The 27,027-nt window shown below is 40.3% G+C and overlaps 1 protein-coding gene across 1 annotated transcript in view; it reads right to left on the reverse strand.

Annotated features, from left to right (window-relative positions):
* The window catches only part of ATG2B (autophagy related 2B), a 1,825,281-nt gene that overhangs the window by 69,782 nt on the left and 1,728,472 nt on the right, over positions 1-27,027 (reverse strand). Inside the window, exon 38 of the mRNA XM_044074646.1 lies at positions 21,736-21,857. Coding sequence (XP_043930581.1) covers positions 21,736-21,857 — 122 coding nt within the window. The remainder of the gene's footprint in view (positions 1-21,735; positions 21,858-27,027) is intronic.

The following is a 27,027-nucleotide window of genomic DNA, read 5'->3' on the forward strand; positions in this document are numbered from 1 at the left end:
CATTATAGACATAAATACATTATAATCATGGTTTAGTATTGAAATGGGCCTGCATGAAGCTGAATCTGATGGATCTTTACCCTCTTTAGGTATTACAGCTATCACCACTATCTTCCAGGATGCTGGTACTTCTCCTCTTCTTAAAATACTGTTAAACAAAACCTTCCAGATCTTCATCAGTTTTTCCCTCCTAGCTTCCAAACTTCTACAGGAATATCATCTATTCTTGGGGACTTTCCTGTAGACTGGTTAAGCATCACCATTTTATCTCATCTCCTCCTAACCTGTTAGTAACTGAGCCTCATCGGGTCTATATTAGAACTCCGGACATTTGTCGGGTGTTATAATATCGAACCGTTTTCAGCGAACGCTGAAAATATCGAAATAACAGGAAACTGAATTCTTTCCTAGGGAAAGAATTTGGTTGTCCGTTTCTGTTGCTTCAGTATTTTCAGCGCTCTGGTGGAAAGTTACGGGTCGGGTTCGGGTAAGTGTGCAATTGTGTGGACGTGTGGATTAGGGCGGGTTAGGCGAGTTAGGGTAAGGGTGCGGGTCAGGTAAGTGTGTGATTGTGTGGACGTGTGGGTTAGGGTGCGGGTGAAGTGACTGTGTGATAGTGATGGGGGTTAGGGTTTGGGTTAAGGTAAGTGGATAGCTAGTGGTGTTTGTATAGTTTAGTGTAGGGTTAGGTGTTAGAGTTTAGGTGTATGTGTGTGGATTGCTGTTTGTTTGATGTGCTTGTGTTGTGTGCATGTGTTTTGGAACAGCAAATTTTTTCCCTAGGAAAAAATTTGCTGTTCAGAATGTTCAATGTTTTTTTTTTTCGATTGCTAGGGTTCGATATTAGAACACTCAACATTTTGAATGTTCGGTGTTCTAATATAGACCCGCCTCATCTACCTCTAACTTTGTCATATTTAATTCTTCCATAAGCATTTCCATTTATACCTTTTCTTGATTTCCATCTTTGTCTGCTTTATACAGACTAACAGAATTTCCAACATATTTCTAATACTTCTGCAGGCTCTCATCTTCCTTGTTATAGGCTCTGTTGTCTGAGTTGTTGTGCTAAAAGTTTTTGTGCTCTAGAGTTACTATCAAAAAAACAGTTGCTTAACAGCAATCTTTCTAAACTCATCTATATTATCGAGGTAATCCATTATTTTCTGTTTAGCATTCTGTCCTGTGATAGTGAGGGTCGGAACTTTGAATGTTGGCAGTATGACTGGTATAGGGAGAAAGCTAGCTAATATGATGGACCGAAGGATGGTTGGGTACATTGTGTGTGCAAGAGACCAGATGGAAGGGGAGCAAGGCTAGGTGTATCGGAGGCGGTTTCAAATTGTTTTATCATGGTGTGGATGGGAGGAGAAATGGCGTAGGCATTATCCTGAAGGAACAGTATGCTAAGAGTGTTTTGGAGGTGAAAAGAGTGTCGGACAGAGTGATGTTTATGAAGCTGGAAATTGAGGGTGTAATGATGAATGTTGTTAGTGCATATGCTACACAAGTTGGGTGTGCGATGGATGAGAAGGAAACATTCTGGAGTGAGTTGGATGAAGTGGTGATGATTGCACCCAAGGGTGAGAGACTGGTGATTGGAGCAGATTTCAATGGGCATGTTGGTGAAGGGAACAGAGGGGATGAGGAAGTGATGGGTAGGTATGGTATTAAGCAAAGGAATGCAGAAGGTCAGATGGTAGTAGATTTTGCGAAAAGGATGGACATGTCTGTGATGAATACGTATTTTAACAAGAGGGAGGAGCACAGGGTGACATACAAGAGTGGAGGAAGATGCACACAGGTGGATTATATCTTATGTAGAAGGGCCAGTCTGAAGGAGATTGGAGACTGTAAAGTGGTGGCAGGGGAAAGTGTAGTTAGGCATCATAGGATGGTGGTTTGTAGGATGACATTGGTGATCAAGAAGAGAAGGATGAGTGTGAGGGCAGCACCAAGGATCAAATGGTGGAAATTGAAAAAGGGTAATTGTGAGGTGATGTTCAGGGAAAAGTTAAGACAGGCAATGGGTGGCTGTGAAGAGTTACCTTATAGCTGGGTAACTACAGCAGAGCTAGTAAGAGAGATGGCTAGAAAGGTGCTTGGTGTGACATCTGGAAAGAGGAAGGAGGACAAGGAGACCTGGTGGTGGAATGAAGTAGTACAGGAGAGTATACCGAGAAAGAGGTTGGCGAAGAAGAAGTGGGATTGTTAAAGAGATGAAGACAGTAGACAAGAGTATAAGGAGATGAGGTGCATGGCAAAGACAGAGTTGGCGAAGGCTAATGATGCTTATGAAGAGTTGTATAAAAGGTTGGACACTAAGGAGGGAGAAAAGAACCTGTACCAGTTGGCTAGACAGAGGGACCGAGCTAGTAAAGATGTGCAGCAAGTAAGGGTGATAAAGGATAATGAGGGAAACGTACTCACAAGTGAGGAGAGTGTGTTGAGCAGATGGAAAGAGTACTTTTGAGGGGTTCTTGAATGAAAAGAATGAGAGGGAGAGAAGGTCGGATGATGTGCGAATAGTGAATCATGAAGTGCAGTGGATTAGCAAGGAGGAAGTAAGGATAGCTATGAAGAGGATGAAGAACGGAAAGGCTGTTGGTCCAGATGACATACCTGTGGAAGCATGGAGGTGTTTAGGTGAAATGGCAGTGGAGGTTTTAACTAGATTGTTTAATGAAATCTTGGAAAGTGAGAGGATGCCTGAGGAATGGAGAAAAAGTGTTTTGGTACCAATGTTTAAGAATAAGGGTGATGTGCAGAGCTGTAGTAACTACAGAGGGATTAAACTGATCAGTCACAGCATGAGGTTATGGGAAAGAGTACTGGAAGCTAGGTTAAGAAGGGAGGTGATGATTAGTGATCAGCAGTATGGTTTCATGCCAGGAAAGAGCACTACAGATGCGATGTTTGCTCTGAGAGTGTTGATGGAGAAGTACAGAGAAGGTCAGAAGGAGTTGCATTGTGTTTTTGTGAATTTAGAGAAAGCATATGCCAGGGTGCCTAGACAGGAGTTGTGGTACTGTATGAGGAAGTCGGGAGTGTCAGAGAAGTATGTAAGAGTGGTACAGGATATGTATAAGGGTAGTGTGACAGCGGTGAGGTCTGCGGTGGGAGTGACGGATACGTTTAAGGTGGAGGTGGGATTACATCAAGGATCAGCTCTGAGCCCTTTCTTATTTGCAATGGTGATTGACAGGTTGACAGACGAGATCAGACAGGAGTCCCCGTGGACTATGATGTTTGCAGATGACATTGTGATCTGTAGTGAGAGTAGGGAACAGGTGGAGGAGACCCTGGAGAGGTGGAGATATGCTCTAGACAGAAGAGGAATGAAGGTCAGCAGGACTAAGACAGAATATGTGTGTGAATGAGAGGGAGGATAGAGGAATGGTGAGGATGCAGGGAGTACAGGTGGCGAAGGTGGATGAGGTTAAGTACTTGGGATCAACAGTTCAGAGTAATGGCGAGTGTGGAAGAGAGGTGAAGAAGAGAGTACAGGCAGGATGGAGTGGGTGGAGAAGAGTGTCAGGAGTGATTTGTGACAGACGAGTACCAGTAAAGAGTGAAAGGGAAGGTCTACAAGAGGGGAGTGAGACCAGCTATGTTACATGGGTTGGAGACAGTGGCATTGACAAAAAGGCAGGAGTTAGAGCTTGACGTGGCAGAGATGAAGATGTCAAGATTTGCACTGTGTGTGACGAGGATGGACAGGATTAGGAATAAGTATATTAGAGGGTCAGCCCAGGTTGGAAGGTTTGGAGACAAAGCCAGAGAGGCAAGATAATGTTGGTTTGGACATGTGCTGAGGAGGGATGCAGAATATATTGTTAAAAAGATGCTAAGGATGAAGCTGCCAGGTAACAGGAAAAGAGGGAGGCCTAAGATAAGGTTTATGGATGTGGTGAGAGAGGACATGCAGGTGGTTGGTGTGACAGAGCAAGATGCAGAGGACAGGAAGAAATGGAAACAGTTGATCTGCTGTGGCGACCCCTAATGGGAGCAGCCGAAAGAAGAAGAAGAAGATTCTGTAGTTGCTCCTATTCTTGTTCTGTGAGATTTCCTCTGTTTTGCAATACTTTAACCTTGGTCAGTCCCTCTAAATAATTCTTGTTACTTCTTACCCATATCTCTCTTTCTTTTATTTCCATCCTGGTTTTAAACTCCAATTTAATTTTATCCCAGTCACTAGCTATATCCAGTCCTTAATTTCCTCTCTTTTCAACAGATAAGTGGGAAAGTGCCAGTGTCTCATTTTTATTTAATTACTCTCTGTTTTTATTTGTGCATGATCTGAAATTGTTATTGGGTGCGTATCAAGACCTTCAATTAAATGCACATGTTCCTATGAAATGTAAACTCTGTCTAGCCTACCCAGTTTTTGTATCTTGGGGAATAATATGTAATTTCACTCTGAACTCCTAGTACTGAATTCACATTTTCTATGCCAAATATTTTCATAAATTTCTTCAAAAATCTTCCCTCATTTGTTATATTTTCCCTGCAGACACATCTTCACTGTAGCAAATCAAATTCTAGTCCCCACCTATAAGTAATATGCTCCCAGAATTTTCTTAAGCTCCATTATCGCAGTTTTAGGTGGAATATAAATACATGCCAGTGTAATCCTCCTCCCTTGCCAGTAGCCCCTTAATACTACAAATCTACCATTATTATGTTATTTATCTTCTATCATTAATAGAGCTCCCCTTGCAATTAATATAAGTATGCCTCTTTTCCTTTTTCCCCAGATATTCCACTGAATGGCCATCATGAATACCTTTCTTTATCAAATTCACATGTTCAGTTCTTTCCAAGTGTGTCCCCTGTAAAACAGCTGTATGCACTCTACAGTTTTTAATTAGTGCAACACTCTTGCTTTTTTTGTATTATCTGTGAGATCACTGGCATTTAAAGACATTATAGAAAGCATCACTGTATTAAAAAGTTATTATTCCCACCTTTTATGTATAACAGCTTTTTTGTTAAATGTCTAGTTCCAGCTTTTGTATTACATGCATACACTGTTACAGGTTGATCCTTTATACAGTTGTTTCTTGTCATATCCATTTGAGCCGATTTCATGACTTACAAAACTTTTAGTTTTACTGGGTAGCTTACTGGTTCACTGATAGAATCCACTTAGTCAAAATAGGGGAAGCAATCTCAAGCAGTAGACCCGAAACAAGCGGCGTACTCCATAGTTCAGTCTTGGGGCCTCTGTTATTTAGGATATAATTTTCTGAGGTGCAGGCCCAAACAAGTGGGCTACAGCTGACCAAGCCTGCAGATGACTGCAAGGTGGGTGCTGTCATCAATTCCCCTAGTGACGTGAACATCCTCAAAGATGGTCTCACCCAAACAAATGACTGGTGCCAGAAACATGGCCTCAAGCTGAATACCAAAAAAATGCATCATCATCCCCTTTTGGGGAGAGTGACTTCCCCACAAATTATCATATTAATAACAATGTCCAAAGCATGTAATCAGATTTGGGCACCCAAGTTGATAGCAACCTGACTTTTGACCATCATGTTGCTTCCGTTGTAATGGAAAGCTTTCTACATGGGCCACCTCATAAGTAAGTAAGTTTATTTCATTCAGGGACAAGGAGGTCATAACATCTTTGTATTCTTCCCTTATAAGGCCCACTATTGAGTACAATACCCCATTCGGCATGACCTCTCAAAGCACATGCAGCAGCTGGAGAGACCACAGAGGTTCCTCACCAGGAGAATCCAGGGCCTCAAAAATCTACCATACATTGATAGGCTAAAAGCCCTATCCCTCTACTCAGTGTCATACATACTCCTCAGAGGTGACCTCTGTCTGGCATACAAGGTGATCTCGGACCCCCACCTTGATGGGACTGCTGTATATCCACAAGTCAAGCTCCACTTGAGTAACCTGCATGTGCAGCCTCAGACTCGTCTTGTCACATCAATAGGACTTGCTGGTGGGACAGACTTGTGTCCCAGAGACTCCCCACCTGTGGAAAAGGCTCCCTGTCCACATCAAGCAGAGTACCTCTTTATCCTTTTTTAAGCACAACCTGGATAACTGGATGGGAAACAGAAAATACATCCCTGGGGTTCCACCCATGTCCCTGCTGGCAGGTGCATCGAGTGATGACTTGCCCAAACATGGGCTAAACTCTTGGCTAGGCTTATAAGGGCCTCAGGGCCAATAGCCTAGTAACTTCCTATGATCCTATGAAAGCCATCAAAAGACACACATACACACACACACACACAATACCCCCTAAAAACCCATTAACTTAATAATAACACACAAAACTATGCACAGCTTCAAATATTGAAGTTTCACCCTCCTAATAGGAACAAATGTTCCATAACTGACAGCACAATTCACAGACTTGAGTTAATCTAAAAGAAAGGTTCTCAGTGCTATGATGCATGGTGCAGCCTGTTTTTCAACTAAGTGTTGTCTGTTGTTGTCTTATTTTTATAGCTCTCCCAGCTGAGTAAATACTTGAATGCTTTCAGAGAACATTATTTTTAGCTATTTCTCTTTATGAGACTGTCTCCTGGAGACATGAGGACCACATACAGAATTGCGACTAAGCATACATTTCTTTGCTAGAAAAAAGCCTTATAATATTCACTATTCTTTTTCATTTACTTGCTTTCTCTTAAAACTTGTTACTAGATCAAGCTAAGGGGCTTAATTCAGTCATTCTTCTATGCAAGAATGAGAAAAAGCATACTAAGTTTTCTTTTGTCATGGCCTTTTAACCAGAGTTGTTTTTTTTAACATTGCAGTGCCTACATTTCTTAAAACTGAACACAGAGAAACAGAAAAGAAGGGAGAAAAAAAGACAACATGGGCACCTATTTACATTAGCACCCCCATTACCCTTAAAAGTAACTGAGAAAACTTTGCTTTATGGCAGGCATAAAAAAAAACATGTACTATAAAAATAGTACCATTAAGAAAAAAATTGTTTTACTTACAGTTTACTTCTTCCCCTATCCAAGTCTTTTTCTGAACATTAATGACATGACGTGGGGAATATGCTTTAGAGTCCCATATAAGTTTAACAAAGTCCAAGAGTTCAACATTTCCAGATTTTCTTGTTCTGTCATGTTTCTCAAATATAATAATTGCTTTGTAATTGCACATTTGTCAATTTCCAAGTTTCTGGTTTTATTCTTGTTCATCTCTGTCTCCCAAATCCTGCCTCTGCTTAATTTCCAATGTACTCCTGATTCTTCTAGTCAACTCTTGTGCTTTTTTCCTTCTCTCAAGCATTTTCCATTGAAACACTGGAAAACGTTTCACTGGTACAGTCTGTCTGTGGTCTATTACCAGAAGAACAAGAAGCAGAATCTCTTTCTGTTTCGCAGCTCACTTTTTGTTGGGTAAAATTATGTATTTCCTCCTTAGCATGTACTTCATCAAAAAACTGATTTTGTTCCTCAAGGGAAGAATATTTTGAAGATAGCTGGGTACAGTAGTTTGAATCTCATGCCTGCTTCTCGACATTCCCTGAACAGAGGAATAAATTTACTCCTCTTCTGCCTGCTGTACAATAAACAATCATTCTCCACAAACACTCTACTGTTTCCCACTTTTAGTACTCTTTCTGCCACAGTTTGTCAGAATCATCTCCTTCTGCTGGTAGGATTGCATCTTTACTATTAAAGGTCTAGGTTGCTTTTTTACAGCCAGGTTTGAAGCATACGCACAATGTGCCCTTTCAATTAAAAACAACTGTTGTGGAATATTAGTCCAGTTGCTTAAATGTGCTTTCATCAGCTATTCCTTCCAGCTTCTCTGGTACAGGAGAACACCTCAGGTTTTCCCTATGTGCTCTGTCCTCTAATTCTATTTTTTGAAACATCTCTTCTTGACCAGTGTCATATTCCGCCAGGCTTTTCTTCATTTCGACTTCTGATTTTTGCATTTTTATTACCTCATCTGAATATATGTTTAAAGCTTCTTCCATTTTTTCCAGATTTTTGTTGTTTGAGATGATATACTCTGTGTTTCATTTATTTAGTCAGGTCTGTATGCAGCTGTCTTATACTTTCCTCTAGGATACTGGAAGTCAGGTCTGGAGCTTGCACTGCTTTTTGCTGAACAGCTGCAGTACTTTTCCCAGTCAGTATTTTTGCTTCACCTTTTGGAGCTTATTTTCTTTCAGTTCCTCTGTACTTTTTCCTGCCATCCAGGCTGTGCACTTACTAGCTAGTTACAGAAATTTACCCAGAAATATAAATCCAATGTCTTTCTCTGCTAAGTTTCTATTTTCACACTGGGAGATTTAGAATTAAGCTGTTACTCAATGTGCAGCTATCTTGAAAGCTGAGTGAAACATCCTCCTATCTCTAACCTTCCTTTTCTCGGTAAGTACTGAGAAAGTCATCTGTTTGCAACCAGAATCATATCTCATTGTCAATAAACTCATGGACTCATTTCCGTCTGGGTTTCATGCATGCCACAGAACTGAGACTGCCATTATTCAAGCAGTCAATGGCCTCCATATAGCTAAAGAACAGTGGTGCTATTCAGTACTGGTCCTCCTGGATCCCATGGCAACATCTGACACTGCTGATCATGTTATCTTGTATGAGCACCTTCAGTCTTATAGTAGCATCGCTTTTACAGCTTTATAGTGGATTATTTCACATTTCCTTGACCATATTCAAAAGGTATGTTCTGATAGCTTTACCTCTTCAACATATCCTCAACTGGAAAGAACAACAGGGTTTTATCTTTGGACATCTTCTGTTCATGGCATGTATGGTTCCAGTAGGAAATACAAAAAGGGAACATGTTTAGAATACCACTGCAGTGCTGATGATACCTAGCTCTACCTCTCCTTTCTTCAACAAGATGTGGCAAGTGTGTATACTCTTGCTGAAAGCCTGGAAGCCACCTATTCATGGCTACTTTGTCATTACCTTAAATTCAATACCTCAAAAGCTGAGACCATGGCTGTTTGTGCTATCTTGAGAAAGTCTTCTGTTCCTCATTTCCATAATTACACCACTCAGAGAAGTAATAAGCCAGCATCTGTTAACAAGACATGTAATTTCAGAGTGATCCTGGACTGTCAGCAGATACTTCAGAATTGAGTGTCTGTTGTTGTCAAAGCTTCCCTGTTTCCACAGGATGGAAAATTTTCTAGATTAAACAGTTACTAAATCATGCTGAACTCTTGGTAGCGATTCAGGTCCTGGTTTCTTCCCATCTCAACTAACATAACATCCTTTGCCAAAGTCTATATCACACTGAGAATGGCCACTTGTGGCTGGTCCAGAACTCCACCACCACACTGTTCACTAGTACCTCTAGACAGTAACATATTACACCTGTCCTGCGTAGCCCGCACCACCTTCCTCTTCAGTTCTGAATTACTTTTAAAATTTTAATGTTACTTGGTTTGTCCAGATATGAAATGGGTCTCTCCTACCTGAAGGAGCTTGATGTACTACACTGGTCCTCCCATGTACAGAAGCTGCTGGTGGCTCCCCAGGCATGCTTAGAAACATCTAGCATTTATTCTTTTGCCTATCAAGCAACATACCTAGGATACTACTGCTTCTGTGGCCTCAGGAGTGCTTCCCTTCGGCCTGTTTCTACAGGTTCCTTAAATCTCAGTTGTTTGAGCTCACCTTTGATGGTGTAAAATGATTCACTGATATTCTTACTTTATTATTTTTATCTTATAATTAACTTTGCTGCTTTGGGTTATTTTATTATACTGGAGTACTTGCTGGTGGCATGGTATGCTGGAGGTCTTGGGCTCAAGTCCTAAATGAGAGCTAATATTATCGTTACACTTCTATTATTCTAACAGCGTCTGAGCAGAGGCTGTGTTTGTGTGTGTGTGTGTGTGTGTGTGTGTGTGTGTGTGTGTGTGTGTGTGTGTGTGTGTGTGTGAATAGTTTGAACTTGGTCACCATACGAGTTTAAAATCTTAAAGAAAACAGGCTTTAAGGGAAAACTCAAGACCTATATGTCCAGAGGCTCTTGGTCCAGTGACACTGACACCAGCAAGGTCTTGGGTTCAAGTCCCAAATTAAACCTAATATTATCCTTTCCTTCCTATGACTCAAACAGTGTCAAAGCAGAGGGCTTTCTCTGTAGCTGTCTGCAGTTTTACAGTGGGAACCATGCTGGGAGTTTCCTAGCTGAAAGGATAAAGCTCATAAGGAAAAAAACTCAACACCTATCTGTCCAGAGGCTCCTGTTGGTCCAGTGGCAGTGACACCAGCAAGAGATACTGGAGATCATTGGTTTGAGTCCCAAATGACAGGTATTACCTATCATTCCTTTCACTTCTATGATTCTGAATGTCTGAGCAGAGTGCTTTCTGTGTGTGTGTGTGTGTGTGTGTGTGTGTGTGTGTGTGTGTGTGTGTGTGTGTGTGTGTGTGTGTGTGTGTGAGAAACTACCTACCTACAATGACTTTGTTTCTATTTTTCTTGTTCTTACTTGGACTTATCTATGTGCTCTCTGCATTTTTTTGTCTGGTTTTATGTGCCCTTTTGTTTCCAATGTTTTCTTTTAAAGGGCCTAAAATAAATATGAGGGTAAAGAATCTCAAATATGGTCCAGCTGGACATTATGAGGCTTCTGCTACTGTCCCATACTGAAGAACAGGAAAACTGAATGGAATGGGATGGGACAGGGATTGGGTCAAGACTGAAGAAATGGACTAATGCATGGCCATAAGGTAAGACAGATGTCTCATTCGTCTCTAACACAAATAGTAAGAAGGCTTGGGGTTTCGTTTAGATGCTTTAATATACACAAACACATCAGGATGGACAGCAACATCATTAAATATGAACAAACTAACAAACAGAGCTTACATACATACTTGCTTTCATCTCAAGAGCCAAGTACAAAATGGCAATCAGGCTCGCACATGCTCATTATTTAAACACTTGTGCAAGACCTTGGACAGCTTCTTAAAGGTATATACACATACATATTGATCTACATCCTCCCTCTTAAAAAGATTGCCCTTTATGCAAAATGATATTACAGCTAGACATGGATTAGTATATACATTGGAAATAAAACACAATGTTCATGTCCAAGTTGCTTCATATCTGCTACAAGGTTTAGAGATTCAACCATACCTAATAACATAACAATTGGGACTAAATTAAGCAACAGGGACAGTCTGCATGCCCAACTCGTATTAGGAACTTCTGGATTTGTCACAGGAATGGGAATGTCCTTTGGAATTTCCTCTGGAATGAGAACACCAGATAACTCACTCTGAGATAAAGAGTCTCTCTCACAGGCTATCTTCTGTGGTACAGGCTCGCACACCGGTCTCAAATGTTTCAGATTCCTAAAGATTGCTCCTTCTGATTCTACAATCTATGATCTTGGCTCTGGACCAATATTCTTTATGACACCCATCCGATTATAACCTCTGGACGTTTGCATCCTTACTACTTCTCCCTCTCGTAATGGATTGAGCGATTTGCTGGTCTTACCGTAGTACGACTTCTGAGAAAGGCATTTCTTCAACAGATTGGCTTTCACTGATCTGTTGCTCTTGGCACATGGAACCAACAATTGACTACTGATTAGTAATGTGGTTCTGGTTGGTCTCGGCAGAAGTCTCTGAGCAGGTGAACCTAGATGTTTATCACTAGGAACATTTCTGAGATTCAAGAGAGTCAGGAAAACATCAGTAATATCTCGTTTTGACTTCTCAAGTAGCTGTTTTACATTTTGCACTGTGTATTCTGCCAAACCATTTGACTGCAGGTACTCTGGACTACTTGTGACATGAGTAAAGTCCCATTCGTCTGCAAATTTTTGAAATGCTGGCTTGTAAACTGCATGTCATTGTCTGAAATAACTTTGTGCAGACTCCCATGTACAGTAAAATGACATTTCATCTTAGTAATGACAGTACTGGATGCTAGCTTAGGAAGTAAGTCAATCTCGAACCGTCTGGAATAAGACCATTTCACTCAAAGATATGTGGCTACTGTCAACCAAGGTAGTTCTGGAATCTGGTTAAGCTGAAGTGGTTCTTTCTGCTGAAGAAGCTTTGTACTATTACATACTGAACAAGATCAAAGTGCTCTCTCAATGTCATGTGACACAGAAGGCTAAAATATTAGGTCTCTTGCCCTTCTTTTGGTTAATTCAGTTCCCGGTTGACCACTATGCAAGACAGTAATGTACTCTAGTTGCAAGGATTTTGCAATAATGACTTTCGGACCTTTCATTATGATACCTTTGTCAGACAAAATCTCATCTCTGTATGGAAAATAAGGTTGCACTTCTTGATTATAACTAGATTGTTTTGATGGCCATCCTTGACTGATAAAGTGGTTGACCCTCTGTAAAACAGGATCTGAAGTTGTGTGATCTCTCTGATCATCAAGACATGAGGAAGAAAAAATTCTCACTTCCATGACTTCAAAATCATCAATCGATTGAGAACCTTGATTGTCATTCTGTTCAGTGGTACTTCTGGGTGATCTGGATAATGTATCAGCAAGAAAAAGAAGTCTGCCTTTCTTGTAGACAAGAATGAAATTGTACTTTTGCAATTTCAGCATCATACATTGAAGTCCAGCTGGAGCTGAATGCATAGGTTTTCTCATGGTTTTCTCATGATAGTGATTAATGGTTGGTGGTCTGTTTCAATCTGGATAGGTCTACCATAAATATAGTCACGGAAATTGGAACATGCAAACACAATTGCCAAAACTTCTTTCTCAATCAGGGCATATTGCGTTTCAGTTTGGATAAGAGTTCTCGATGCACAGGCAACAGGTTGATCCTCTTGTAGAATGACTGCACCAAGACCAAATTTCGAAGCATCACAGGAAAGTGTAACTAGGTTGTGAACATCATAGTATCAAATGCTCTTTGGTGTTGCTCTAACCAAGACCAAGATACATCTATACAAGTCAGCCTCTTTGAGTGATGCTGAAAGTTGGCTCAAGTCTGGAATGAACTTGCCAATGGAAGTTGACAATGCCAAGAAAATCATTGCAGGGTTTCAACATTGTCTGGTGCTGGCATCTCGAGAATGGCTGACTGCTTTGAAGGGTCAGGTCGTAGGCCTGTACCTGTAAATAAGTGACCAACATATGGAACGTCTTGTAGCCTGAATTTGCATTTGTGTCAGTTGAGATTAAGATTCACTTGATGTGCCCTTTTTAAAACTTTTCTGAGGTTTCTGTCATGTTCTGCTTCATCACAACCTCCTCCCAGTATGTTGTCTACTATTATAGCACAAAGATACCCAGAAAAATTTGCTCCATTGCACTTTGAAAGACTTCACTTGCAGAATTCATCCCAAATGGCATTCTCAAAAATCTGTACCTGCTAAATGGAGTACTGAATAGAGTGAGCAATGATGATTTCTTGTCAAGCTGAATTTGCCAAAATGAACTCTTTGCATCTAAGACAGAAAAAATACTGGCATTTGGCACTAAGGCTGCGACTTCTTCGACTGTGCACATTGGATGATGAGGTCTTTTTAGCACTTTGTTCAAATCTCGAGGGTCAGTATATATTCTGATATCATATGAGCTTTTCTTGTGTGCTACTACCATGGAAGATACCCATTCTGTTAAGAGTTTCCAATGGACAAATTACACCTTGTTGCACCATTTTATCTAACTCGCCCTTGATTCTGTCCTGCATGGTTATTGGAACTTTACTTGTTGGCCTGATAACTGGACTGACCTCTGGGTCTAATTTCATGGAGTACACAACTGGAAGCTTGCCTAGTTTGTCCTGGAAAAGATCAGTATAGGTAGAAAAAATGTGCTGGGCAAAATTAGAGTAGTGGTCTTTTAAGCTAACATGGTGAACTTCCTTATTAAATTAAAGCAGTCCGATTTTCAATGAGTCTCTGAGCCCTAATAATGACTGAATGTGCCTCTTGACCACATAAAATAATAAGTCGTAGCTCTTTCCAGCAGAGTAACAATAAAGCACTAATGAGCCTTCAGTTTAAATTTCTTCACCTCCATAAGCAACAAGTTTCACACACCTTGCCAGATCAAGCCTTTCACCTTTATACACTCTTGAAATGTTTCTGCAGATGTAACACTGCACTTGGAACCTGTGTCAACTTTGAGCTCTATGGGTTTGCCACTTATCTGAACAACACAAAATACTTCATTCTTTGCCCTTAAATCTACTGCACTGACCACTTCATGAAGCACTGACACACCATCAATATAAAAATTAGGCTTGCCACTGTCTAACTGATCAACTTGTTTCTTAAAATGTTCCGTTTTAATAAAAGAATGTGGGCCTTTTGATTTACAAAATCTTTTGAAAGGATTCCATTTATTGCATTTGTGGCATTGTTGACCAAAAGCTATACACTTTTCCCTTTTAGGTTCATGATTACCACCCCAGTTATGACAGTTGGCATGAAACTGGGTGGGGGCCCACGCTTTGAGTTTGCTGACTCACTCTTATGCTTCACTGAGACTGTGCGTACTCTGGAATGTGCTAGAAAGTTCTGGGGTTTACCAGTGAGCGCTGCAGGGGTTACAGCTACCATGTACTTGGGCCTGTTTGTTTTAACAACGTGCTGCATACTATCAACATGAGCTTTATCACTGTGCCTTCTGGAGCTATTCTCATGTGTAAGCATATCTGTGTGCTTTTCTGAGAGCTTATATCTGACAAATCTCAGTGGCCTTATTCAAAGTTAAACCACTGTCATGAAGCAAAATCTTTCTCCTGTCATCATCTTTTATGCCACGCACAAGTCTGTTTTATCAACTCATCCCTTAAGTCATCAAATCTGCACATTTTATCTTTATTTCTCAGGTCAGTTATCTTTATTTCTCAGGTCAGTTATATATGCTGCAAAATTTTCACCAGGCTTTTGATCCCTTGTGTAAAATAAGTGTTTTTCCACTGTAACATTTGTCTGGAGGTTACACATTTCTCTAAATTTACATTTTAAGCACTCTGGGTCCTCCCGTGATTCAGATAGTACAACAATATGATAGTTTTCCCCTCTCAAGCATAAACAGCAGGTGCATACACAAATGAGTGTTCCTTTTCTATAGCTTCTGCCCAGCCAAATTAAGCAGAATAAATGCCTTTGTACAGTCATCTTTATCAGAAAATGTAGCTTGTATGAAAATATCGTACTCTTGCTCAAACACTCTCCAGTTCTCCAGTTACTGTCAAACCCAAGTGCACTGGGTTTTCGATATCTGTCTGCCATGCACACAAAGTATATACAAATACACTGAAAATATGGCCCTTGCAATTATGTATGAACAAACTGTTATGTGAGCTTATAACAACATTCAAATGCACAATAAACTCTTCAAAATACTTTACTTTATGAAATATGCTCTGTAATTGCTGTATTCTGCGAAATATGCCTTGTAATGGCTGTACTTTTCAAAATAGCTTTACTGTAACACTGCACAAACATGCAAACACTTTATACACTTTTGAAAACTCAGATATCTTTGCTTAATATGAAAATACATATGCTTTGTGAAAATGCGGTTGTTCCCCCTTATTTTACATTTTATGACATATGGATTTTATTTCAAAATTTTCCATAGTAATTTGAATATTTTTATTAATAACGTACATATCTGTTTATCCAAATATCATTTGGAATGCTCTGTATGCTCCTTTTCATATTATATGAAAAGAAATAGCGCTGAACAAGTTTTAATACCTGAAATTTGTTTCTGACATGTTTTGCGAAATGGCAACAGAGTATGAAAAAGATATAGTACAGCTGATCGTATTTTCTCCTTTCAGCATTTTGTCTGAAATCCCTTAAACTGTCTCGTCAAAGGACATGGAAAGGAAAAGACTACTTCTTCTTCTTCCGGCTTTTCCCGGCTAGGGGTTGCCACAACGAATCACCTGTCCGCTCATGACTGGCAGTGGAGTTTTACAGTGTCAAGTTGCCAGTCCGGTGCCCAACCTTCCACAGAAGGCACACACATGCACACACTCACACCTAGGGCCAATTTAGAGTCTCCAATCCACCAAAAGCATGTCTTTGGGATGTGGGAGGAAACCGGAGCACCTGGAGGAAACCCACGCGGCCACAGGGAGGACATGAAGACTCTGCACAGAAGGCACCCCAGCCGAGGATTGAACCGGAGAACCTCTTGCTGTGAGGCGACAACACTAACCGCTGCACAACCGTGGCCGCCCGGAAAGGGAAAGACTACTAAAGTAGCAAAATAATCAGGATATCAGAGCAAAAAGTTACTCACAGTTTTACAGGAAAAAAATGCTGCTTGCCAAAAAAATAATTTGCTCTTCAAATAAATCAATAAAGAAAGCCAGTAAAAAGTCCAGAAAAATAAGGTATACCAGACTGAAGTCTCTGCAAAAATATTACACCTTCAACAATCTAAAGACCCCAGCAGAAGACTACAAACACGTAAAGGGAAATATCAGTATAGTATACAAATCTGAAAAGTCACATTTATATATTTATGAGAAGATTGCATTTGTGGAAACAACCACTACACAGCATACTTAAGTATTGCTTGTACAGACTGGCAGAACTGAAAAGAATGTTTACGTGACTTCATTACTATGAGTTAGATGTGAAGTATAAACCAGGAAAAGAAACACAAAACATATGCAGGAAATGTGTTGAGGCAGTCTTATCCATAAAAGCAAGAAGAGGATCTGAATATAGAGGAACTGTAAGCAAACTGGGTAGTGCAGGATTCTTCTGGGAAGCAGAGTAGTGTGGTATTTCCATACAGGTGGGAAATGTATTCCAACTCCTTTTCTTACAGATAGGGAACATCATCCCAGTTTACCAGTACAGACACACCTTAAATGACTTCCACACAACAGACAAGAAGATTAAAGCTTTTCAGAATTGAATAGACAATGACTCAGAGAAGATCATTATTTAAGATCTGGTAATGAAAGTTTGGTCTGAAAACAAGTCTGTTCTCAGGAAAGAAATCTGGCCATGCTTTTCACTTAAAGAAGACATAAGGTATAGTAAACATTTGATGCCTAAAGCAGATAAAATAATATTGCCTAAACTGCTAAGGAAAGAAATGCTAGCAAGGGTACGATAGCTGTACTCCAACACTTAATTGTAAGGAAAGAGCTTCTGATTCTGTTTTACCAGATGTCATACAGAGTGTCAAATGACAATATGTCCGACTGTGTTGGGGGGGCAGTGAGTTAATGTAGTGAATCGTGTCAATGTTGAGTGTAGTTTTGTCTGAATGGACGAAGTCTGAGTATTTTTGAATGAGGTTAGTGGGATTAGGTTGGGAGTATCTGTAAGTGTTTGCAAGATAGGGTTAGAATAAGGGCTATGTTATTGGATACATTTTGTGTTGTGTGTGTTTGATGGTGCATATTTGTGTCAATGTGTCTTGTGTAGTGATACTGACAGGGAAAGGGTCTTCATAAGTTAATGTGTAGCATCAGCGGCAATGTCATGGTCAAGGTTAGCATGCACGAGTAAGGTGCGGTGAGAACTAAGATCAGTAAAGTGAAACATTATGGTTCCATTATATGCACCAAGTTGAAAAAAGGGAAGAAATGCAATGGATGCTGTCTAAAATGAGAAGCACCTTATAATGACTACAGGGATACGTGTGTTATATGAGTAGTCTTCCTAATCTGCACATCTTCTACAATTCAGTTATTTTACTACTGTCGTTAAAAGACATCTAAGGCTACAATATAGTATCACTTCTCTTCACATCTCATCTACCATAACACTGCAAAAGCTGCTTCAACAGACATATTATAAATGCCGCTACATTTTTAATGACTGGAACAAGCTAGTTTTGCTACTGCTGAAGTATTTCAAAACTGTTAGTTAATAATGTAACTCTTAAGAGTATCATGGAGTTACTGCAAATTCTAAGTGTAAGATGTCAGCTAATAATACGTCAGTTAATGCAGCACATACTTAATCTGTAAATCTGTAATTATATGCAAATGACCCTTATGAACACCAGATGTTTCAGCTTATTGGCGATTCTGAATGCACATGACTTGTTTTGACAACTTAATGGACAATTTCAGGCCAATAAAGCCAAACGCCACTAGCTGTGTCTATGCAAATTTCGGCCTTGTCAGAATCACTAATAAGCTGAAACACCTGGTGTTCATAAGGGTCATGTGCACATATCCCATGTGCCTCTGATTTAAGAGGTTTGAGAGGTCTTTTCATTTAGTTTTTACTGACTGGTTTTTCTGTGTGACCTTCTCACTCTTTGTTTTAGTTTGTTATTTGGGATATTTTGCAGTCACCCTAATGATAATGGACATCAGCTGGGTATAACAGCCCTGTGTTTCTTATGCTTAGTCAAACACTCTGCTTGTGCTGTGCTGATGAGGTCATAACAAGGCCGAAATATGCATATCCATGGCTAGTGGAGTTTGGCTCTAGTGGCCTGAAATTGTCCATTAAAACAACGAGACAAATCATGGGCATTCAGAATCACCAATAAGCTGAAACACATCGTGTTCATAAGGGTCAATTGCATATATCCCATGTGCCCCTGATTCAAGAGGTTTGAGAGGTCACTCATTGGAAGTTCCAGCTTGGCTGGAGTTTTCATGTAGTTTTTACTGATTGTTTTTTCTGTGTGACCTTCTCACTCATTGTTTTAAATCTGTAGTTATGTGAAGACATTTTCTCAGCAAAGTGTGCTCAAAAAAAAATAGACCAATGAGGCCCAAAGATATCTACATGCCCAACAAAACTGTTTAAAGAAAACAGATGTGTGCATATATACTTAATGATGATAACCTCCAAAAGACAAATCTTTCTCCCAGGGCAATAGTATTTCTGTGGCAGTCAGGATTTATTCCTAAAATATAACTATTTTCAGTGCATATCACTGCTTCCTTAAATGACCAAGTCTCCTTATACACATAAGTGTATCGCTGGAGGGGGTCATTGTTCAAATTATGACATCACAGTCTTTGCTCTTTGTACATATACTTATCCTGTTAAGAACTGTTCTCTCACTGTATCTCTGACTCGCTCAAGGAAGAATCACTGTTGCACTGTATTTAGCTATTCAGGGGTATTCTCCTAACCACCTTAAACATGCATTACATAAGGCTATTCTCAAAATATCTTTATCTCTACAGATTTTTACCATGTTAATTCATTTATCCATTCACCCATCCACAGCCCCTTTTCCCCATTTTTGCACATGGGGTCAGGGTGTCATTTCAACAGTGACAATCATTTATAGTCAAGGTTTACATCGCCAAGTGGCTAGCCCACACACTCGCACAGATACTTATACCTACGGCCAATTTAAAGTGCTCTGTCCACCTACTGCATGTCTTTGGAATGCGGGATAACCAAAGCACCCCAGAGGAAACCCATGTGAACACAGGGAGGACATGCAGACTCCACAAAGAAGGGACCCCAGACAAGAACTGAACTGGGGGACCTCTTTCTTTAAGGTGAAAATGCTCTCCACTGCATTCTTTACTCTCAACTGCTAGACAGGTGTATTTCATGGACCCACTCAAACAAATATTAGAACTGTACAGAATACTTACTGCCTGCAGATACTTTACACTTTAACTAAAGGTACTATATCTACATCATATCTTTTACATAACTATTTACCATTCTGCATAACATTAGGGTACACTTTGGACTTAATGCTGTTGTTCATAGGTTCATAAAAGTACTAGGTCAGCTGCCCTTGAGGGCCATTTTAAGCATAGCCAATTTCCCTTCTGGCATCAAATTAGTCTATCCCATTTTGTGTTAGACTGAACTTATCCATACCATGGTTGATAATTATATATTACCTCTAGTGAGAAAAGGCATCATACCATAGATAATTTGAGGGGAACTATGCATGAGATAAACATTTAAGAGATGCTTCTGTCCATCAGCAATACAGGGGGCAGTCCTGAAGTAAATATTCTGTATCCCATCCATAGAACCAAGTTGTGCTTGAATATGAACAAGGATGAGCTTTGTTTTATGTGGATGGGGAGTCTTTTCCTGAGCAGCATTATTCTCTGGGTAACATGCCTGTCCCTGAAAACCATTCTGTTGATGTTGCAGAAGAGGTTTAGGTCTCTAGACCTAGTGTTTCTGACACCATTTCACTTGGTTATGTGCAGTAAATCCATCAGTACTGGGTCGGAGGTTACCTTATGTCTTAGACACAAGTCACTTCTAAGCAGTCTGTAGGATACAGAGTATAGTGACAAGGCTTTGATTCGGTCCATGTAGGACATATTGTTTAGACCTTGTACTGTTTAGCATTTCTGTGGGCACTCCAGTTGTTGCATGTGTCAAGACAGATACATGTCAAGGGGGAATTACACTCAATGACTGGTCTAATAAGGGCTGAGTAAAGGGGAGCAATGACATCCCTAGACCTAAACACAATCCTTTTGTTTATAAGCTGTGTAATATAAAAAGCCTTTCTTATGAGAAAGGACACATTTTGGTTGGAAGTTAGGTCACTGTTCACAAAAGTTTCCAAATCTTCAACAACTGGGTGAATTCTTACGGTGTAATGTAAATGCAGTAGTGCCCCAGACGACTTCCCAAAGGATACAATAATACATTTTTTTTGGCATTTAGTATCAGTCCATGATTTTAGCACCAGTTATTTATCTTGGACAAACCTTCCTACAGGAAGGCTAATTCATTTGTGGATTCACTGACTGCTCCTAGACTGCAGTCATTTGCAAACTTAAGTCAGCCAGAATCCTTTGGTGTTGGCTTTTACTTCAGAGACATAGATGCCAAATGGGAGAGGTCCCAGTACAGAACCCTGGAGGACTCCATTGGTGAGTGGTCTCTTTGTGGAGGTAACATAGCCTATTTTCATTTTCTGCATCCTGTAAGCCAAGTGGCACTCCACTGGGTTACAAAGGGGTTTATTCACTGTTTACTTACTGGACTATTATTACTGTTATAATGAAACTGTGTATTAACGTTTGATTACTGCTACAATGATCAGGATCATGCCTGAATGGGTCCTCAGACCTGTATACTCATATGGTTATCAAATGCAAAATTATGAAATAATCAATAACATTTTGGGGAACAGAGAGATACACCTGTTAGTCTGTCACTTACCTGCATGTGTTTGTACTTCCCTTAGTGCATTACTGTCCTAGTGGTTGCTCATTTTCAACTTTGGCACTTCTGAATATACAAACTTTTGATGAATGCTAATCTGCCGTGCTACCTTAAAAATTTGCAGAATGACTTTGCAGCTCCTTGTTCTATATTAATGATATATATCTAACCTATCATGCGTTCTCTAAGGCAGTTTATATATTTCCTGCTATCTAAAGCCTCAGTGAATTCTATATTACTAATATATGTCTAACCTGTCAGGCTTCTTTCAGGGCAGCATAAACAGATGGAACCTCTGGCTTACTGTGCTGTCTAAAGGATGACCCCTCCCAAGACTGCAGCACCCCCCACCACCACACAAATACATACACTTAAGCTGCACTACAATCATCACTGGAAAACAAATTGAAGCAGCTGGTGTGGGAACAGAACTCAAAACCTTCTGATCTTCTCACACAAAAGGTGAGCATACTATCTGTTGAGACATTTGCTCTGATAACGTTTTAAAGACTTGAGTTTTCTTCCCCAGGAGTATGCATCACAATTACTTTATCGAAGCCCCCACACAGCACTTTCAGTGGAGCAAAGTAAAGAAACAATAACAACAGGATTTCATTAGTAGTTAAATGTATAGGGCTCACCTAACTGTACCAAAGAATGCATAGGGCCTACTCCTCCTAGAATTCCAGGCAGCTGATTTTTCTTGATGTCATTTAACCATTCATTAATTGCATAAGAAAACAACTTGTCTACACCTCGCAAGCTAGAAGAAAACAGAACAAAAACAAACACATTAACAACCATATAAATGACTCCAATTACAAACGTTATTAAATTTGAAACACTATCTTGTAATCTTCAGAGCACATAACCAGTTTTAGCAACCAACAAATGCTGAGGCTGCTGAAGTCCCTTAACCAGGGGAGATGGGTCTTATTCTAAAGCAAATGAACCTTGTGTATGTTATTTATGTTAAGTCAGTAAGATAGAAAGAGCAGCCTAAACAACTCTATATGCAGCTAATAGCAGCTTGAAGCTTTGGATGTAACAAAACCGTCAGCTTTAGGGACTAGAAATGATATACTATGTACCAGTATCATGAATTAAAAAAACAATATTCCACTTAAAACTTGAATGTGCTGCTGAATGTTCTGAAAATAAAGCAAAAACATGTGCATGTCAGTCTCAGTGGGCTACCTGCCATGAAAACAAAACCTATAATTTTGCTAATCTGCCTCAGGTCATAGCACTTCTAATACTACTGGGGATACTTTGACTTCAATTATTTTGCAAGCCCACCATGAGATGTGACAGCTGGCACTGTTCATATCTGCCTTTTTTGTCAGCATTAAACAGAAAGCATGTTTGCACTGCAATAATCCAATAGAGAAATCTGTTGCAAAATGTGGCTGCACAGCAACTGCTGAAGGAGTCTCATAAGTGATCACCACTGTAAATAGTATAGTGGCTTTCTCTTGTCCAGTTTCACTATACACCCTAATTATGTACAGCAAAGAATTTATTGCCCAAAACATTAAATGTCAGATGTAAACATTAGTCGTTAGCTTTGAGAAAGAAGAGAAGGATCCCTCTTTCAGAAAAGCCAGAAATAAGGTACAGGCTCATAAAAGAGACAGATGTGTTGCCCCACCAGCCCATTACCCTTCCCCACTTTGAAGCAAACAACAATTTCATTTACCATGTTGACCAGGAGAAGGATGGGGTAGTTAAACAATTACTAGCTCCACAAACCTTCTAAAACATAATGTTCATGTTGATCCTGGTCTATAAGTATGTCAATGGAGGTGACTTACAGACAGAAGTAATAACACGACTAGTCTTACAAGGTTCTATTGGCCTGGGATTTTTTCCTTCCATAAAAGTTTTTTTTTTTTGCTGACTGTGTCAAGTGTCAGAAAACAGCTGTGTGTAAAGCTTTCTGATGTCCTTTAGTACTATTTCCAATAACCGAGGCTCCCTTTGACAGGACTACCACAGATTTTGTAGGAACATCAGTCAAATTCTAGGCAGCATTAATGTATTTTAGTAGTATGAACTATGCTACCTATTATCCCAAGGTCATGCCTATGGAGACACACGCTACCAAAACTATCACAATAGAGATGATGCTTATGTTAAGTAGACTAGGAATCCTTAAGGAAATTCTACTGGATCAACAGAACCCTTTCATATTGAAGGACATGAAAGAGTTGAATATGTTAACATTTGGTCCACATTTTGCACATTTATTCCACAGTGTGGCAATAGAAGTTTAAGAGCTATTGCTGTCCTTTAGTAGGAAACACCCAAAACGTTTTGGGGAGGAACCCCACACAGCTTGGAGTAAGACCATTTAAATGACATCAGGATTTAACCCTGTCTGTATAGTGCACTTCTTCACCATTACCGCACTGTCTGTGAGGTGAACATCTCAAGCATTACAACACTGTGAGGTGAAGATCTCAAGCATTATGCTACTGTATCAACCTCTGTCAGATGTTACAAATTAAACAGCTTAGAACATTGGAATACTCATCTTCTTTCGGCTGTTCCCGTTAGGGGTCGCCACAGCGGATCATCTGTTTCCATTTCTTCCTGTCCTCTGCATCTTGCTCTGTCACACCAACCACCTGCATGTCCTCTCTCATCACATCCATAAACCTTATCTTAGGCCTTCCTCTTTTCCTGTTACCTGGTAGCTTCATCCTTAGCATCTTTTTCTCAATATACATGTATTATGCCCAAAAATTCCCCTTTTTTCCTGTGTAATTTGCTTCTACTCTTTTCTAAAGATCTTAGACTTTGATTTACATTTTCTAGTAACTGCTTTTTTGGCAGACACCATAATCAGACACAGCAAGGCTTTACTATGTCTAGTGAATATTGTGTCTGTGTCTCTCTGTAGTTATTTATTTTTCTATGTAATTGTTTCATAGAATACTGTGGTCTCTCTCTGTCTCTGCAGTTAGTGGGAGCTATTGTGTTTCACTTCATTGATATTCAATGATAAATTCTTAGCCTAGAGGGTTTCTCTGTATTTATAAATGAGTCACATATCTTCAAATTTATTACTGCTCAATACCGGAGTTGTTTTGCTTCTGCTACATATCTACAATCAACTGCATTACTAGCTGAGTTAAGTACAAACTTGCAGTGTTAAAGATTGTACTGCATTTTATTTTTCTATTTAATTGTTTCATTGAATATTGTGTCTGTGTCACTCTGTAGTTATTTATTTTTCTATTTAATTGTTTCATAGAATACTGTGGTCTCTCTATGTCTCTGCAGTTAGTTTCCCGCTTGCCCTCCTTGTTCTTGTGTTGGTATTAGTCTTGGCAGCTTTGGAATTTCCCACCCCACCTGTAAATTTGTTTGAGCACTCCTCCTGGGTCTATCTCATTTGCACACTCAGAGTACAGTGCGATCATATTTTGAATTCAGACATTCCTACCAGTCCCATCTGTTCAGCTCTATCCCAGCTCTATTCCAGTCTAGTGTCACTAGATCATTCTACCTAATACAGAAAGAACATTTGTGGAGGGCAAGCCACTTAGGTCCTTAAATTTGAATTATCTTCTGTTTCTCCTTTCTCCCTTTCCACTTTCCAAAAAAAAAAAAATTTCTAAGCTTGTTTCCTGCCTTTCCTGTAACTAGTCTAGTCCGGATACAGATTTGCTGTGACCAGGACTGTTTGTATGCTTTTGAGCCCCCAAAGCCTTTCTGTGGTGGAGTGAATCTTTCCAGCTTATCAGTGGGAGTGGTAAGCACTAGGTAGCATATCTACCACAAGAGTGGTTTCTGGCTCAGAAATTGCAGTTTATTGGCCGTTTGGCAGTTTCCCCATTTCTTTCAACTTTCTGGTTTAAAAGCACACGTTTGTACTTGTTTCCCACCTTTCCTGTAACTAGTCTAGTCCAGATACAGACTTACTGTATCCAAGACTGTTTGTAAGCTTCTGAGCCCCCCAAGCCTTTCTATGTTAAAGGGAAGCATTCTAGCTTATCAGTGGGAGTGATAAGCACCAGGTAGCCCATCTACCACAAGATCCAGGTACAGAATCTTAGTTTTAGCACTTGAATTTGCTTATTCATGCTCAGCACTTGTTCAGGACTTCTTGTTAGCACTAAATAAGCTACAGATTACTAGCACTCATCCTTCCTCTTTACCTAGAGGAAAACAGTTTTTGTACTTACTTTCCTCACTTGCTTAGGGAAATAAAGATCTTATACTCACTTTCCTCACTTGTCTAGAGGAAAGTAGTTTTTTATTCAGGCATGTCCAAGGGTCAGCTCCCAGTGTTCTCTTCTGTCTATCTGATGAATCTAGGAATCCTGGGGCAATGTAGCAATCGCCTAATGTACACAGACAACCTCTCCTCCTACCACCCAACACCACAACCTGTGAGAGATGCACTTATCTAGCCAAACTGGAGGTAAAGCTCTCTCCAACCAAGACTGAACTTGACAGTCAAGAGGAGAAGGTAAACACTTGCACCACACCACACTCATCACATTGTCCCACTAAACCTACACCACCAAAATCCACACATAGAAACACAAAAACATTTGTGGAGGCTTTCAATAATAATCTGCTCAAGCAACAGAGACCTCCAAAGCAGAAACGCAAGCAACCTCCACCCACAACACAACCCAAATGACATATAGCCCACAAACTCAGTGTGCCACTCAACCACAGCCCATAAGGCAAAACAACGTACCCAACACAGTCGTCACAGGTGACTCTACAGTCAGGCACACTGATGTCCCACTCACCAGGCTAAACAAGGAGAAGTTCACTGTCAGCTGCCTGTCGGGGACCAGGATCCGCCACATAACACATGCACTCAGGTCACCCCCAACAACAAGTACAAATATGACTCTGTCATTGTCCATGTTGGTGTGAATGACCTGAGATGTACCTCCCTGGACTACATGAAAAGAGACATGGAAGAACTCTCCGATCTTGTAGCCCAGGCAGGTATGACCCTAGCCCTGAGCAGTATCCTGCCATCGCCCAGAATGTTTGACTTCAACAATTGGCTAAGCTTCTGGTGTCATTCTAAGGGGATCCAGTATCTGTCTGCCTGGGACGACAGACCACGATGCTTTGCCAGAGATGGCCAGCACCTGTCACCCCTGGGATTCCAGATACTGGCTAAGGCTCTTGCCGCTCCTATAGTGCCGTTTTAGGGAAGGTTCAAATGACAAATTCACCACTGTAACACGAACAGGCAAGCAAAAACTGAGGGTAATGCTACTCAGTGCTAGAAGTCTAAATTTCAAAATGCACTCACTCGAGGCACTCCTTAAAATGGAAAACATCAATATCTGTGCAGTGACTGAGACCTGGTTCAAGGCTCCAGAAAGCACCCCTGCAATACCAGGCTATAACTCATACCACACTTTTCGGCCACCTAACCTGGACCGGAACACCAACGGCGAAGGTGTGTCCATATTCCTTAAGGATATCCACACCTCCAGGCTAGTTGCTCAGCATAATGCATCCGAGGTTATCAAAGTGCAACTAACTCTGGGCAGAACTGCAATCCAAATTGTAGCTTGCTACAGATCCCCCACCATGCCCCAGGATTCCCACTCCTCTTTTCTTGATATACTGGAAAACATTAGGGTTCAACCAAACACCGTAATAATGGGTGATTTCAACTACCCCACCATTAACTGGGAAAACTACTCATGTACCAATGCTTAACGCTTTCTGGAATTCATAAATTCCAATGCCCTGGATCAACTTATCCACACCACCACCAGGGGCAACAATATCCTAGACTTAGTCATTACCAGCATGAGTGACCGGTGTTCCACACCTGAAATCACCTCATCGTTGGTCAGATCCGACCATAAGCTAATCACCCTAGATATCCACATCCCGCCTCCACCACCCATTAAGGAAATCATGGTAAAACATTTTTCCAA

This window comes from Protopterus annectens, chromosome 6.part0, assembly GCF_019279795.1.
Source record: "Protopterus annectens isolate FY-2018-M chromosome 6.part0, PAN1.0, whole genome shotgun sequence".
Lineage (NCBI taxonomy): Eukaryota > Metazoa > Chordata > Ceratodontiformes > Protopteridae > Protopterus > Protopterus annectens.